We start from the raw sequence: 14,762 nt of genomic DNA, 5'->3' as shown, positions 1-14,762 counted from the left end.
CTCAGTCTTCAACCCTTTTCCACACACAATCTGTGCCTGTATTTAGTTTTCATGCTAGTGAGGGCTGAGAATCTACTCTCACATAGGTACGTGGTTGCAAAGGGCATCCGTGTTTTAACAGCGCGATTTGCCAAAGCAGGATACTCTGAGCTCAGCCCAATCCAGAAATCTGACAGTGGCTTCTGATTAAACTAAATGTTCCCATAACCGCTTGTTGCGATTTCGATGAGGCTCTCTTGTTCAGATATCGGTAAGTGGACTGGAGGCAGGGCATGAAAGGGATAAGGAATCCAGTTGTTTGTGTCATCCGTTTCGGGAAAGTACATGAGTAATTGCGCACCCAACTCACTCAGGTGCTTTGCAATATCACATTTGACATTGTCCATAAGCTTGAGTTCATTTGCACACAAAAAATCATACAATGATGGAAAGACTTGTGTGTTGTCCTTGTTAATGCAGACAGAGAAGAGCTACAACTTCTTAATCATAGCCTCAAATTTGTCCAGCACAGAGAGTCCCTGTAATCCTAGATCATTCAGGTGAGAAACAACATCACCCAGATAGGCCAGTCATGTCAGAAACTCGTCATCATGCAAGCGGTCAGACAAGTGAAAATGATGGTCAGTAAAGAAAACTTTAAGCTTGTCTCGCAATTTAAAAAAAACGGTCAATACTTTGCCCCTTGATCACCAGTGCACTTCTGTATGTTGTAAAAGCGTTACATGGTTGCTGCCCATATCATTGCATAGTGCAGAAAATACACCAAAGTTCAGGGGCCTTGCTTTAACAAAGTTAACCATTTTCACTGTAGTGTCCAAAACGTCTTTCAAGCTGTCAGGCATTCCCTTGGCAGCAAGAACCTATCGATGGATGCTGCAGTGTACCCAAGTGGCATTGGGAGCAAGCATTACCACTCCACTCTGTCTCCCTGTCACGGCTTTTGCGCCATCAGTACAGATACCAACATGAGCAGCAGCTACGTTTAGCTACTTACGAACTGTTAGTGGAATTCCCGTGAGAGAGTAATGGTTAATGTGATTGGATGTTAATTACTTGACTAGGCTACCTGTATTTGTGTTGTTATTTCGTGCTGGAGCCGCCTTATTGGGGAGATGCACGTTTGGTAGCTATGTCACAATATTGGAAGCTAGACTATCGCGTGTTAGCGTCTGTGGACTGTTGCTGCGTTCAAAACAACTGGGAAATCTGAAATCTCCGACTTCTGACTCCAGTGCGTCCAAGACAACTGGGAACTCAGAAACGAGCTCCAACTGGGAAACATCTTTAGAACGGTCATCCAACTTGGAATTCAAAGTCGGAAATTCTGCATCTTTCTAGAGCTCAACATTTCCGACCTGAAGAGCACTTATGTCATGATTTGATCTCGTTTTTTTCCCCGAAGCCCAGTTGTGTTGAAAGTGCCCTTTAATTTATGCTTGAGCCCTGCCCCGCCAGAGATGACTGTTGCTAAGGACGCATTTCCCAAGCAAGATGGCTGCTGTCAAAAAACAAATAAGAAACTCTCGCTACTATGTCGGAGAAGTAAACAATCTTACCCGGAACGGTAAGTTTAGACAGTATACGCTTAAAAGAACACTTATGATTTTCTTCACGATTTAAGTAATGACAACCCGTCAAATATTTGCTATAAAAAGCTTATTATCAGCAGGTGCGTGAATCTGTCTATCCCCACCACCATGCAGGGTTTGGCGTGTATGTGTATCCAAACAGCTTTTTTCGCTATGAGGGAGAGTGGACTAAGGGCGAAAAACATGGTGTGTATGCCCTATGCCTTTGGTAGTAACTAACTACGTTCTTTTGGTAATAGCAGAAGGTTACACTTGGCTATGTTGCTGACAATATGATTGCTGATGATATGAGAAACAACAATAAATGAAAAACATAGCTGAACCTTATGTCGCATAGTGTGACTTTGCTACCATGTTTGCTTGTTATATTATGATATGCAAACTATATGTTTAGGCTATGCTATCTAGCTAATCGCCGTTTGACATAGCTAATCAAACACAATTATATAATGTTGTATAAGGGAGGGAAAGCATCGGCATGTCAGGCTTAGCTTTGATGCAAACAAGATCGTTTTTACAGAGTTTTTACATTGTGATGGAGGTAAAAAAAGTATGTGTAAACTCTATTGGTTGCATTGAAGCTAGGCTAGGCTATGCATTTGAATGAAACTCCTACTTTTTTATCCAGGGCATGGAAAACTCTTGATGAAAGATGGAAGTTACTACGAGGGAGAGTTTGCTCGTGGGGAAATAGAGGGGAATGGGTCAAGGTTCTGGGCAAAAACAGGTACATGCACTCACCTAGCTTCGATAGAACCAAGAGAGTTTTCACATTGTGCTGGACTCTCTTGAACAGTAAAAACTCTCTTGGTTGCATCGAAGCTAGCACTCACCTAGGTTAGTCAGTTCCAGAGCCATATATACACTACATGGCCAAAAGTATATGGACACCCCTTCAAATTTGTGGGTTTGGCTATTTCAGCCACTCCCCTTGCTGACCAGTGTATAAAATTGAGCACACAGCCATGCAGTCTCCATAGACAAACATTGTCAGTAGAAGAGCTCAGTGACTTTCAATGTGGCACTGCCATTGGATGCCACCTTTCCAACAAGTCAGTCCGTCAAATTTCTTCCCTGCTAGATCTGCCCTGGTCAACTGTAAGTGCTGTTATTGTGAAATGGAAACATCTAGGAGCAACAACGGCTCAGCCGCGAAGTGGTAGGCCACACAAGCTCACAGAACGGGACTGCCGAGTGCTGAAGCCTGTAAAAAATTGTCTGTCCTCGGTTGCAACACTCACTGCCGATTTCCAAACTGCAGCTGCACACAAGCCTAAGATCACCATGCGCAAAGCTCGCTGCCATTGGACTCGGTGGAAACATGTTCTCTGGAGTGATGAATCACGCTGCCAGGATGCCACGATGCCAGGAGAACTCTACCTGCCCGAATGCATAGTGCCAACTGTAAAGTTTGGTGGAGGAGCAATAATGGTCTGGGGTTGTTTTTCATGGTTCGGGCTAGGCCCCTTAGTTCCAGTGAAGGGGAATCTTAATGCTTCAGCATACAATGACATTCTAGACCATTCTGTTCTTCCAACTTTGTGGCAACAGTTTGGGGAAAGCCCTTCCCTGTTTCAGCATGACAATGCCCAACTGCACAAAGCGAGGTCCATACAGAAATGGTTTGTCGTGATAGTTGTGGAAGAGCTTGACTGGCCTGCACTGACCTGAACCCCATCGATCATCTTTGGGATGAATTGGAACGCTGACTAAGAGCCAGGCCTAATCGCCCAACATCAGTGCCTGACCTCATTAATGCTCTTGTGGCTGAATGGAAGCAATTCCCCGCAGAAATGTTCCAACATCTAGTGGAAAGCCTTCCCAGAAGCGTGGAGGCTGTTATAGCAGCAAAGGGGGACCAACGCCATATTAATGCCCATGATTTTGGAATGAGATATTCGACAAGCAGGTGTCCACATACTTTTATCCATTTGTGTGTGTGTGTGTGTGTGTGTGTGGTACACACATACACTCTGGTCAGTCCACTTCCTACATTTTATAAGAATGCAGTGCTAGAAGACTGTATAAAGCATCAGAATTGTAGCCTAAAATGTAATATCAAGTAGTTTTAATGAACAAAGTATTTATGAATCTCTCAGGTGTATCCTATTCTGGCCAGTTCAGTGGAGGGGAGCTTCATGGCTATGGTGTGATGCAGAAAGGCAATGGAGAGAGATACGAGGGAGAGTTCTCCTACGGACTCCGAGATGGTGGGTAATACTAGACCTATATCCTAAAAATACATGTCCTGCACCGGAAGCAAAGTCTTTTTTTGCATATTTTGACATATTAGCCTATGTGCTAATATGCATCTACTACGCCGTAAAGGAAAATATCTATAGGACTTCTCTGGGTGTGTCTGCAATGGCACCTTTATGTAGTGCAGGAAAATGCCATTGTAACAGAGTGATGCTGAGACTCAGATTTTTCACTTTAAAATGTATGTCAAACAAAAACAAATGATTGCAAAGTTAAACAAACCATACAACTATGTGAACAAGAACGACTTAACAATTTCCACTGACAATTTTACAAAAACACGTTTACTTGAAGAACAGTGCAGTTGCTTCGTTTGGTAACAGAATGACAGCACCAACAGCACTGTACCATTTCAGATGTAGCCAACACTTCTGTCTGACCTTGATATGTGAAGTCAAATGTCAAGATTGTGTCATTCAATTATATTTATATCATCCAGGCAATGGGTTTCTGGTGGATAAGGATGGACAAACATATGAGGGATCATTTTATCAAAACAAGCGGCATGGTGAAGGACAAATGCATTACAGGTACAACGTTGTCCCTCTCTTGATTACGTTGCAAATGACCCGAGTTCTGAGTTAGATATTACTGTCTCAAGAATGTATTGCAAGTACTAAATGTTGTTCATACCAGTCAAGATTATTCATTAGATTATGCAATTTTCATCACACTGGAAATTTTAACCCTATAGGCTGGACAAAGTTGTTTCAAACTGTTCATGGACAGAAGTATGCCAAACCCAATGAGCCATCCTGTTGGAAACCAATGTCCGGTTGTTGTTCAAATGAACTCGAGATGAACTTTGCTTAATTTGACAGGAATGGGGATCAATATGAAGGAGGTTGGCTTCTGGACCAACAACAAGGCCACGGAGTGATGCGCTTTGGGGATGGATCAGTGTACGAGGTGGGTGTCCATTTTGATTTCAATTTCTTCACAATGCATGTATGTTCAGTCAAATCAAATGATTGATACATGCGTGGTTTATTTTTCTTTCTTCGATGTGATATAATGTCCAGATGACAGTTTTTATTGGGGTGTACTATTCTCGTCCTCAAACTTTTATTCCCAAAAATAAGATTTGATTTGTCCTCAAGCTGGCCACAAATAAACACGTTGCTGTTTTGAGCGCCTCATAATTACAACATATATTTAGCTGCTGTTCATCCAAATTGCCACTGCGGGTCACCATTGTATTTCTACTGAGGAGCAGATAGTATGTCAAGCATGCCGTAATTTGCACTACATCCTAGGACAGGAGTGTCAAACAAATTTTTCCCCGGGGGCCGCATTTGGTCATCAACGAGGTCCGGAGGGCCACACTGAAAATGTGCAAATGTGCAATCCTTTTGGAAAATATCGATGCTCCTTGACTGTCTAGCTTTCATTTCACTGATTATTTGCAAGCTGTATGATTGTAAGTCCAGTATCATTTCTACACAGTTTAAATTTGGTTTTAGTCATTTTAAAGTACATCAGCGTTTCAAAACACTTCTTAAATACGCTGACTGCACAAGCGGCAGGACTTCCGGTTTGTAATTTTGCCAAATAAAATATACACATTTCATTACGTTCAGACCACATAATAGGGCAACAGTATGTGATTATACAAATATACTAATCACGATATTTCACATTGTTCATCTGCATAATTTAAATCTAACATTCATTTGCAAGAGACAAAGCCCACTTGATCAGTAGTTATTGCTCTAATATCCTTAGCTCATTCATAGACACTAACTACTGCACCTCCAGCATCTATTCATTTAAGGATTCATTAAGGTTTCTTCTGGCAAGGGGAGTTTAAGAGCCCCGATGCTTGGTCTGAACGATAACACGCAGTTAAATTACAGCACAACTTTATAGGGTTAGGGTTCCTACACGGCCATATCTCCATGTTACCGTGCTTGTTTACGGAAGTCAGACAGAAGACAGAAGCGACCAACTGTGCTAATTAGCTATCTAGCGTGCTTGAACACCTGTGTGTAAGCGTAACTGGGAAGTGTAATGGAAGTGTAGTTAATCACTGGAGCCACACACAGCCGTATTGATCTGTGCAAACCTGCTACAGTAAGTGTATATTTTTTTATTTTAAAGATTCTTTCTCGCTGATAGGAAAGAGCTATCTATCTATAAAGGTAAAATGTTTCGAAAACCATATCGCAATCTATGATTATTGACATTTCTAAATGTTAAAACAGAGCGTCGGGATTGTAGTCCACACTGGTAAGCGGTGTTTATAGCTGAGAACCGTTGGCATAAGGCAGAATTCCTTGTTAATGCCTTGGGTTCTCGAGAGCAATTGTATCCTATAGTGCCACTGGTGCCAATGACATCTCTAGCCTATGTGCTAATATGCATCTACTGCAGCATTTCCCCAACTAGGTCCTCGGGACCCCAAGGGGTGCACATTTTAGTTTTTGCCCTAACACTACACAGCTGATTAAAATGATCAAACTTGATTAGTTGATTATTTGAATCAGCTGTGTAGTGCTAGGGCAAAAACCTAAATGTGTCCCGAGGACCGAGTTTGAAACCTTGATCTACTGGTATAGTGTGGCCATCTTTGAATGCATCAACGCTATTTTCTCAAACTCTTTAGGGACTATTGTGATGAGTCTAAAGACCAAATTTGAAGTGAATCTGACTTTCAGTCCTTGAGAAAAAAAAGTAGGATTATTTTCAGCATTAGTGTTACATAGTCAAAGTGAATTGTTAATAGTTTCCTTTTTTAAGAAATCAATGCCAAACTTAACATGGCTCATTATGGTAATGTCGCTGTTGACCCTAAAAAGTTGATAGGCCATTGTGAAGTGGATTTACAAAGGATTTAAATGCACACATAAAATCAGATTTTCTGATTTATCAATAACTCTTATCCAATCCCTTAGCTTTTTTTCAAAGTAAGTTACAATATGTACCATGAAGAGAAACAAAATGGTGCAGTTTCGGGCCGTGTGGCGGAAAGTGATGCGGGCGCTGGAGATGGGGGTGTGATGATGTTGTCGGTTGTATGTGTATATTTTGTATTGTTTATAAAATAAAATCTTATAAAAAAAATAATAAAAAAAAAGATATGTACCATGGGCATACATACCGAATTTGGACTTATGGCTCATGACAATTTGTTTTTGAAAGATTTTCAAAAATGGCCAAGATGGAGGAAAATCGAACCTGACGGACCTTATGGGTCCTTTCGGAAAATATGTTCAGCATGAGTAAAGACACCTACATACGAAGTTTCATGTCTCTAGGTCAAATAAGACAGCAGGTATGAGGGTTTAAAGGTAGACTTGGCGATATGACGTAGATTCAGAAAGTAAATAGCGTAGTGGCTCAATTTCCAGAACAACAACTAGCGTTGAAGCGCAAGGCCAACTGTGGAGATGGGAGAACCTTCCAGGAGGACAACCATCTCTACAGAACTCCACTAATCAGGCCTCTATGGTAAAGTGGCTAGATGGAAGGCACTCCTCAGTAAAAGGCACATGACAGCCTTCTTGGAGTTTGCTGGCCCCTAAAGGACTCTGACCATAAGAAACAAGATTCTCTGGTCTGATGAAACCAAGATTGTTCTCTTTGGTCTGAATGACAAGCGTTACATCTGGAGGAAACCTGGCACCATCCCTACAGTGAAGCATGATGGTGGCAGCATCATGCTGTGGGGATGTTTTTCAGCGGCAGGGACTGGGAGTCAGGATCGAGTGAAAGATGAACGGAGCAAAGTACAGAGAGATCCTTTATGAAGTCCTGAGCGCTCTGGAGCAGGTTTTCAGACTGGGGTGAAGGTTCACCTTCCAACAGGACTATGACCTTAAGCACACAGCCAAGGTAATGCAGGAGTGGCATCGGGACAGGTCTCAATGTCCTTGAGTGGCCCAGACTTGAACCCGATCGAACATCTCTGGAGAGACCTGAAAATAGCTGTGCAGCGAAGCTCCCCATCCAACCTGACAGAGCTTGAGAGGATCTGCAGAGAAGAATGTAGGTGTGCCAAGCTTGTAGCGTCTTACCCATGAAGACTTGAGGCTGTAATCGCTGCCAAAGGTGCAAAAAATGTGCTAAAAGTTCGAAAAACCTGTTTTTGCTTCGTCATTATGGGGTATTGTGTGTAAATTGATCAGGGGACAAAAAACAATTTCAACTATTTTAGAATAAGGCTGTAAGGTAGCAAAATGTGGAAAAAGTCAAGGGGTCTGAATACTTTCAGAAAGCACTGTATATACGTTTTATTGAAACAATTGAATAGTTTGTTTAAAATGTGTACAGTGAAAATAGCCCTGTACCCTACAGTAACTACCTACATTCACAGTAAACACAACTACAGTTGTTTGGATATTTACCCCCACCTAACCCTCGATCCAGTGTTTCTATTAAAATCTAAAGGAAACATATCTCTCCTCTGTGACCTGAACTTGAACTTTGTAATTAGTTGCAGGACTCATTGATTTAGAACTGGCAGCAGGCTGTGGCTATGGGGAGCCAGGGGGGGTAGAGACCCAGGAAAGACAAGTATTGACTATTCACCACACAGCTTCTTGACAGCTGCGCTAAGCCAGCACTAAACTTCCAACCAGAGAGAGAGAGAGAGAGAGGGAGAGACTGCCTAAGCAAGTGACGCCATAATCCAAGTCGATTTCACCTATGACATTAAAAGTCTGATTATTGATGATTATGAATGTGGAAATATTATGTGCTTTGAAATGATCTAGCCTATATGCTGTCAACTGAAAGCATAGGGGTGAAGATCATTTTTCATTTATAAAGATAACGAACAACGTAGTTCACCAACATGAACTCATTGATATATATGACGGTTGTCCAAAAGACACAAAGGTTGCAGTCAAACCTCTAGTTCTTCCCCTTGGTACTGTAGGTCATCAAAATTCCTACTGAACATGGTCCAGCAGCAATTAAAGCTTTATTTCTTTACTGTATCCTGTTGAACAACTTTCTATCTACACCACCTCTCAAGGCCTCAAGACATTCAAAGGTTATGATTGATGTAAATCGTGATTTATTTTCTTTAGGTTTATTAAAGGAAATGGTGCATACTGTAGAATACCCATGGTAGTCTCTCTGTCTCGCTCTCTCGCTGTCTCTCACTGAGCAGTGGCCTAGTTTTTCTCTGCACATTTATGCCTGTGCCATAGCCTTAGGCCTGTCGATGCGATCAGAATTAGAAATTCTAATGGACGTGTCACCACTTTGAAGTAGTGTTCGAGAGCTTTGAGTCTGGAGCTCCCTTGGATCTGCCAGGCAAAGTCTGTGCATTGATCCCCCTGAATTTGTTTGACTTTGACACTCTTTCTCTGTCTCCCTTTCCCCCACTCTCTCTCGCCCACTCTCTCTCGCTCTCTAACTTTCTTTCTCTCACTCACTCTCCCCCCTCTGTCTCTCACATGCGCATGCACACACACACACACACATACACACACGCACCTGCATGCACACACACACACACACACACACACACACACACACAACACACACTCCTCCAGAGGTATGGCTTTCAGCGTCTCCTGATGTACATGTCTTCCTTGTTTCTTAACGAGTTGTATACTAAGAATAGTACGTAGTATAAATATGATGCCTCAAACCTAAAATACAATCTCCTTAAAAGGGCCAATGGCGTAATAACCTCTTCAACGGCCAGGGGACCATGATCCACTGTTCTGGGATTATCTATGAGGGGGTGTGGACCAACGGCAGACCGCTAGGTAAGTAGGATCGCAATATACCTACAAACATATTCACACACACAGCCTGGGTGTCAGGCGGTTTTCCAAGTCCCAAATCAACCCCTAGACTCCACCCCTAAAGGGTGAGAGCTTATTGGCCTTTTAACAAGACTAGACTAATGGCTCTGGCCCAGTCCAAGAAGACAGTGGCTGTATCCCAGATTATTCCCTATTTAGTGCACTACTTTTGACAATAACACTATGGGCCCTGGTCAAAAGTATCAAATCAAATCAAATGTATTTTATATAGCCCTTCGTACATCAGCTGATATCTCAAAGTGCTGTACAGAAACTCAGCCTAAAACCCCAAACAGCAGGCAATGCATGTGAAAGAAGCACGGTGGCTAGGAAAAACTCCCTAGGAAAAACTCCCTAAAAAGGCCAAAAACCTAGGAAGAAACCTAGAGAGGAACCAGGCTATGAGGGGTGGCCAGTCCTCTTCTGGCTGTGCCGGGTGGATATTATAACAGAACATGGTCAAGATGTTAAAATGTTCATAAATGACCAGCATGGTCAAATAATAATAATCATAGTAGTTGTCGAGGGTGCAACAAGCACGTCCGGTGAACAGGTCAGGGTTCCATAGCCGCAGGCAGAACAGTTGAAACTGGAGCAGCAGCATGGCCAGGTGGACTGGGGACAGCAAGGAGTCATCATGCCAGGTAGTCCTGAGGCATGGTGCTAGGGCTCAGGTCCTCTGAGAGAAAGAAAGAAAGAGAATTAGAGAGAGCATATTTAAATTCACACAGGACACCGGATAAGACAAGAGAAATACTCCAGATGTAACAGACTGACCCTAGCCCCACGACACATAAACTACTGCAGCATAAATACTGGAGGCTGAGACAGGAGGGATCAGAAGACACTGTGGCCCCATCCGATGATACCCCCGGACAGGGCCAAACAGGCAGGATATAACCCCACCCACTTTGCCAAAGCACAGACCCACACCACTAGAGGGATGTCTCCAACCACCAACTTACCGTCCTAAGACAAGGCCGAGTATAGCCCACAACGATCTCCGCCATGGCACAACCCAAGGGGGGGGGGGCGCCAACCCAGACAGGAAGACCACATCAGTGACTCAACCCACTCAAGTGACGCACCCCTCCCATGGACGGCATGGAAGAACACCAGTAAGCCAGTGACTCAGCCCCTGTAATAGGGTTAGAGGCAGAGAATCCCAGTGGAGAGAGGGGAACCGGCAAGGCAGAGACAGCAAGGGCGGTTCGTTGCGCCAGCCTTTCCGTTCACCTTCACACTCCTGGGCCAGACTATACTTAATCATAGGACCTACTGAAGAGATAAGTCTTCAGTAAAGACTTAAAGGTTGAGACTGAGTCTGCGTCTCTCACATGGGTAGGCAGACCATTCCATAAAAATGGAGCTCTATAGGAGAAAGGCCTACCTCCAGCCATTTGCTTAGAAATTCTAGGGACAATTAGGAGGCCTGCGTCTTGTGACCGTAGCGTACGTGTAGGTATGTACGGCAGGACCAAATCGGAAAGATAGGTAGGAGCAAGCCCATGTAATGCTTTGTAGGTTAGCAGTAAAACCTTGAAATCAGCCCTTGCCTTAACAGGAAGCCAGTGTAGGGAGGCTAGCACTGGAGTAATATGATCAAATTTTTTGGTTCTAGTCAGGATTCTAGCAGCCGTATTTAGCACTAACTGAAGTTTGTTTAGTGCTTTATCCGGGTAGCCGGAAAGTAGAGCATTGCAGTAGTCCAGCCTAGAAGTAACAAAAGCATGGATTAATTCTTCTGCATCATTTTTGGACAGAAAGTTTCTGATTTTTGCAACGTTACGTAGATGGAAAAAAGCTGTCCTTGAAACAGTCTTGATATGTTCTTCAAAAGAGAGATCAGGGTCCAGAGTAACGCCGAGGTCCTTCACAGTTTTATTTGAGACGACTGCACAACCATCCAGATTAATTGTCAGATTCAACAGAAGATCTCTTTGTTTCTTGGGACCTAGAACAAGCATCTCTGTTTTGTCCGAGTTTAAAAGTAGAAAGTTTGCAGCCATCCACTTCTTTATGTTTTGGGGCTTCACCATGTTTCATTGAAATGTACAGCTGTGTGTCGTCCGCATAGCAGTGAAATTTAACATTATGTTTTCGAATGACATCCCCAAGAGGTAAAATATATAGTGAAAACAATAGTGGTCCTAAAACAGAACCTTGAGGAACACCGACATTTACAATTGATTTGTCAGAGGACAAACCATTCACAGAGACAAACTGATATCTTTCCGACAGATAAGATCTAAACCAGGCCAGAACTTGTCCATGTAGACCAATTTGGGTTTCCAATCTCTCCAAAAGAATGTGGTGATCGATGGTATCAAAAGCAGCACTAAGATCTAGGAGCACGAGGACAGATGCAGAGCCTTGGTCTGACGTCATTAAAAGGTCATTTACCACCTTCACAAGTGCAGTCTCAGTGCTATGATGGGGTCTAAAACCAGACTGAAGCATTTCGTATACATTGTTTGTCTTCAGGAAGGCATTGAGTTGCTGCGCAACAGCTTTTTCTAAAATTTTTGAGAGGAATGGAAGATTCGATATAGGCCGATTAGTTTTTTATAATTTCTGGGTCAAGATTCGGCTTTTTCAAGAGAGGCTTTATTACTGCCACTTTTAGTGAGCTTGGTACACATCCGGTGGATAGAGAGCCGTTTATTATGTTCAACATAGGAGGGCCAAGCACAGGAAGCAGCTCTTTCAGTAGTTTAGTTGGAATAGGGTCCAGTATGCAGCTTGAGGGTTTAGAGGCCATGATTATTTTCATCATTGTGTCAAGAGATATAGTACTAAAACACTTTAGTGTCTCGCTTGATCCTAGGTCCTGGCAGAGTTGTGCAGACTCAGGACAACTGAGCTTTGGAGGAATACACAGATTTGAAGAGGAGTCCGTAATTTGCTTTCTAATGATCATGATCTTTTCCTCAAAGAAGTTCATAAATGTATTACTGCTGAAGTGAAAGCCATCCTCCATTTGCGAATGCTGCTTTTTAGTTAGCTTTGCGACAGTATCAAAAATAAATTTCGGATTGTTCTTATTTTCCTCAATTAAGTTGGAAAAATAGGATGATCGAGCAGCAGTGAGGGCTCTTCGATACTGCACGGTACTGTCTTTCCAAGCTAGTCGGAAGACTTCCAGTTTGGTGTGGCGCCATTTCCGTTCCAATTTTCTGGAAGCTTGCTTCAGAGCTCGTGTATTTTCTGTATACCAGGGAGCTAGTTTCTTATGACAGATGTTTTTAGGGGTGCAACTGCATCTAGGGTATTGCGCAAGGTTAAATTGAGTTCCTCGGTTAGGTGGTTAACTGATTTTTGTCCTCTGACGTCCTTGGGTAGGCAGAGGGAGTCTGGAAGGGCATCAAGGAATCTTTGGGTTGTCTGAGAATTTATAGCACGACTTTTAATGCTCCTTGGTTGGGGTCTGAGCAGATTATTTGTTGCAAACGCAATAAAATGGTGGTCCGATAATCCAGGATTATGAGGAAAAACATTAAGATCCACAACATTTATTCCATGGGACAAAACTAGGTCCAGAGTATGACTGTGGCAGTGAGTAGGTCCAGAGACATGTTGGACAAAACCCACTGAGTCGATGATGGCTCCGGAAGCCTTTTGGAGTGGGTCTGTGGACTTTTCCAAGTGAATGTTAAAGTCACCAAAAATTAGAATATTATCTGCTATGACTACAAGATCCGATAGGAATTCAGGGAACTCAGTGAGGAACACTGCATATGGCCCAGGAGGCCTGTAAACAGTAGCTATAAAAAGTGATTGAGTAGGCTGCATAGATTTCATGACTAGAAGCTCAAAAGACGAAAACGTATTTTTTTTTTTGTAAATTGAAATTTGCTATCATAAATGTTAGCAACACCTCCGCCTTTGCCGGATGCACGGGGGGTATGGTCACTAGTGTAACCAGGGGGTGAGGCCTCATTTAACACAGTAAATTCATCAGGCTTAAGCCATGTTTCAGTCAGGCCAATCACATCAAGATTATGATCAGTGATTAGTTCATTGACTATAACTGCCTTGGAAGTGAGGGATCTAACATTAAGTAACCCAATTTTGAGATGTGAGGTATCACAATCTCTTTCAATAATGGCAGGAATGGAGGAGGTCTTTATACTAGTGAGATTGCTAAAGCGAACACCGCCATCTTTAATTTTGCCCAACCTAGATCGAGGCACAGACACGGTCTCAATGGGGAAAGCTGAGCTGACTACGCTGACTGTGCTAGTGGCAGACTCCACTAAACTAGCAGGCTGGCTAACAGCCTGCTGCCTGGCCTGCACTCTATTTCATTGTGGAGCTTGAGGAGTTAGAGCCCTGTCTATGTTCGTAGATAAGATGAGAGCACCCCTCCAGCTAGGATGGAGTCCGTCACTCCTCAACAGGCCAGGCTTGGTCCTGTTTGTGGGTGAGTCCCAGAAAGAGGGCCAATTATCTACAAATTGTATCTTTTGGGAGGGGCAGAACACAGTTTTCAACCAGCGATTGAGTTGTGAGACTCTGCTGTAGAGCTCATCACTCCCCCTAACTGGGTGGGGGCCAGAGACAATTAATCGATGCCGACACATCTTTCTAGCTACTAAAAGTAGTGCACTGAAAAGGGCATAGGGTGCCATTTGGGATGCAAATTTAACCTTTTACTGCAGTGGGCTAAATCAGGGTCACACAGTATTTCTTGGTTGTCTTAAACAAGTCTACTTTGAATCAAAAGTATATACCTCACACACATGGTTATGGGCTTTAAAAAAGAAGACATCTGTACCATGTCAGATATAGAGTGTATTCAATTTTGAGTTTGCATCCCAATATTACACTTAATATACACTGAACAAAAATATAAACGCAACAATTTCAAAGACTTACAGTTCATATAAGGAAATCAGTCAATTGAAATAAATTCATTTGCCCCTTATCTATGGATTTCATATGACTGAGAATACAGATATGCATCTGTTGGTCACGGATATCTAAATAAAAAAGTAGGGGCGTGGATCAGAAAACCAGTCAGTATCTGGTGTGACCACGATTTGCTTCATGCAGCGCAACACATCTCCTTCGCATAGAGTTGATGAGGCTGTTGATTGTGGCCTGTGGAATGTTGTCCCACTCCTCTTCAATGGCTGTGCGAAGTTGCTGA

The 14,762-nt window shown here is 42.9% G+C and overlaps 1 protein-coding gene across 4 annotated transcripts in view; it reads left to right on the top strand.

Moving 5' to 3' along the window:
- Positions 1-1,118: 1,118 nt before the first annotated feature.
- LOC106567360 (MORN repeat-containing protein 1) overlaps positions 1,119-14,762 on the top strand; it is a 101,905-nt gene continuing 88,261 nt past the window's right edge. Inside the window, exons 1-7 of one of the 4 annotated variants that reach the window (XM_014136514.3) lie at positions 1,119-1,564; positions 1,704-1,775; positions 2,218-2,316; positions 3,689-3,799; positions 4,288-4,378; positions 4,670-4,757; positions 9,475-9,571. In XM_014136514.3, the coding sequence (XP_013991989.2) occupies positions 1,492-1,564; positions 1,704-1,775; positions 2,218-2,316; positions 3,689-3,799; positions 4,288-4,378; positions 4,670-4,757; positions 9,475-9,571 (631 nt within the window). In that variant the 5' untranslated portion in view covers positions 1,119-1,491. The remainder of the gene's footprint in view (positions 1,565-1,703; positions 1,776-2,217; positions 2,317-3,688; positions 3,800-4,287; positions 4,379-4,669; positions 4,758-9,474; positions 9,572-14,762) is intronic. The other 3 variants (XM_014136512.3, XM_014136510.3, XM_014136511.3) reach the window with 3 other exon arrangements.

The sequence above is a fragment of the Salmo salar genome, chromosome 13, assembly GCF_965601325.2.
Source record: "Salmo salar chromosome 13, fSalSal1, whole genome shotgun sequence".
NCBI lineage: Eukaryota > Metazoa > Chordata > Actinopteri > Salmoniformes > Salmonidae > Salmo > Salmo salar.
The sequence above is the reverse complement of the archived record's forward strand: the minus strand, read 5'-3'. Positions and strand labels throughout refer to the sequence as shown.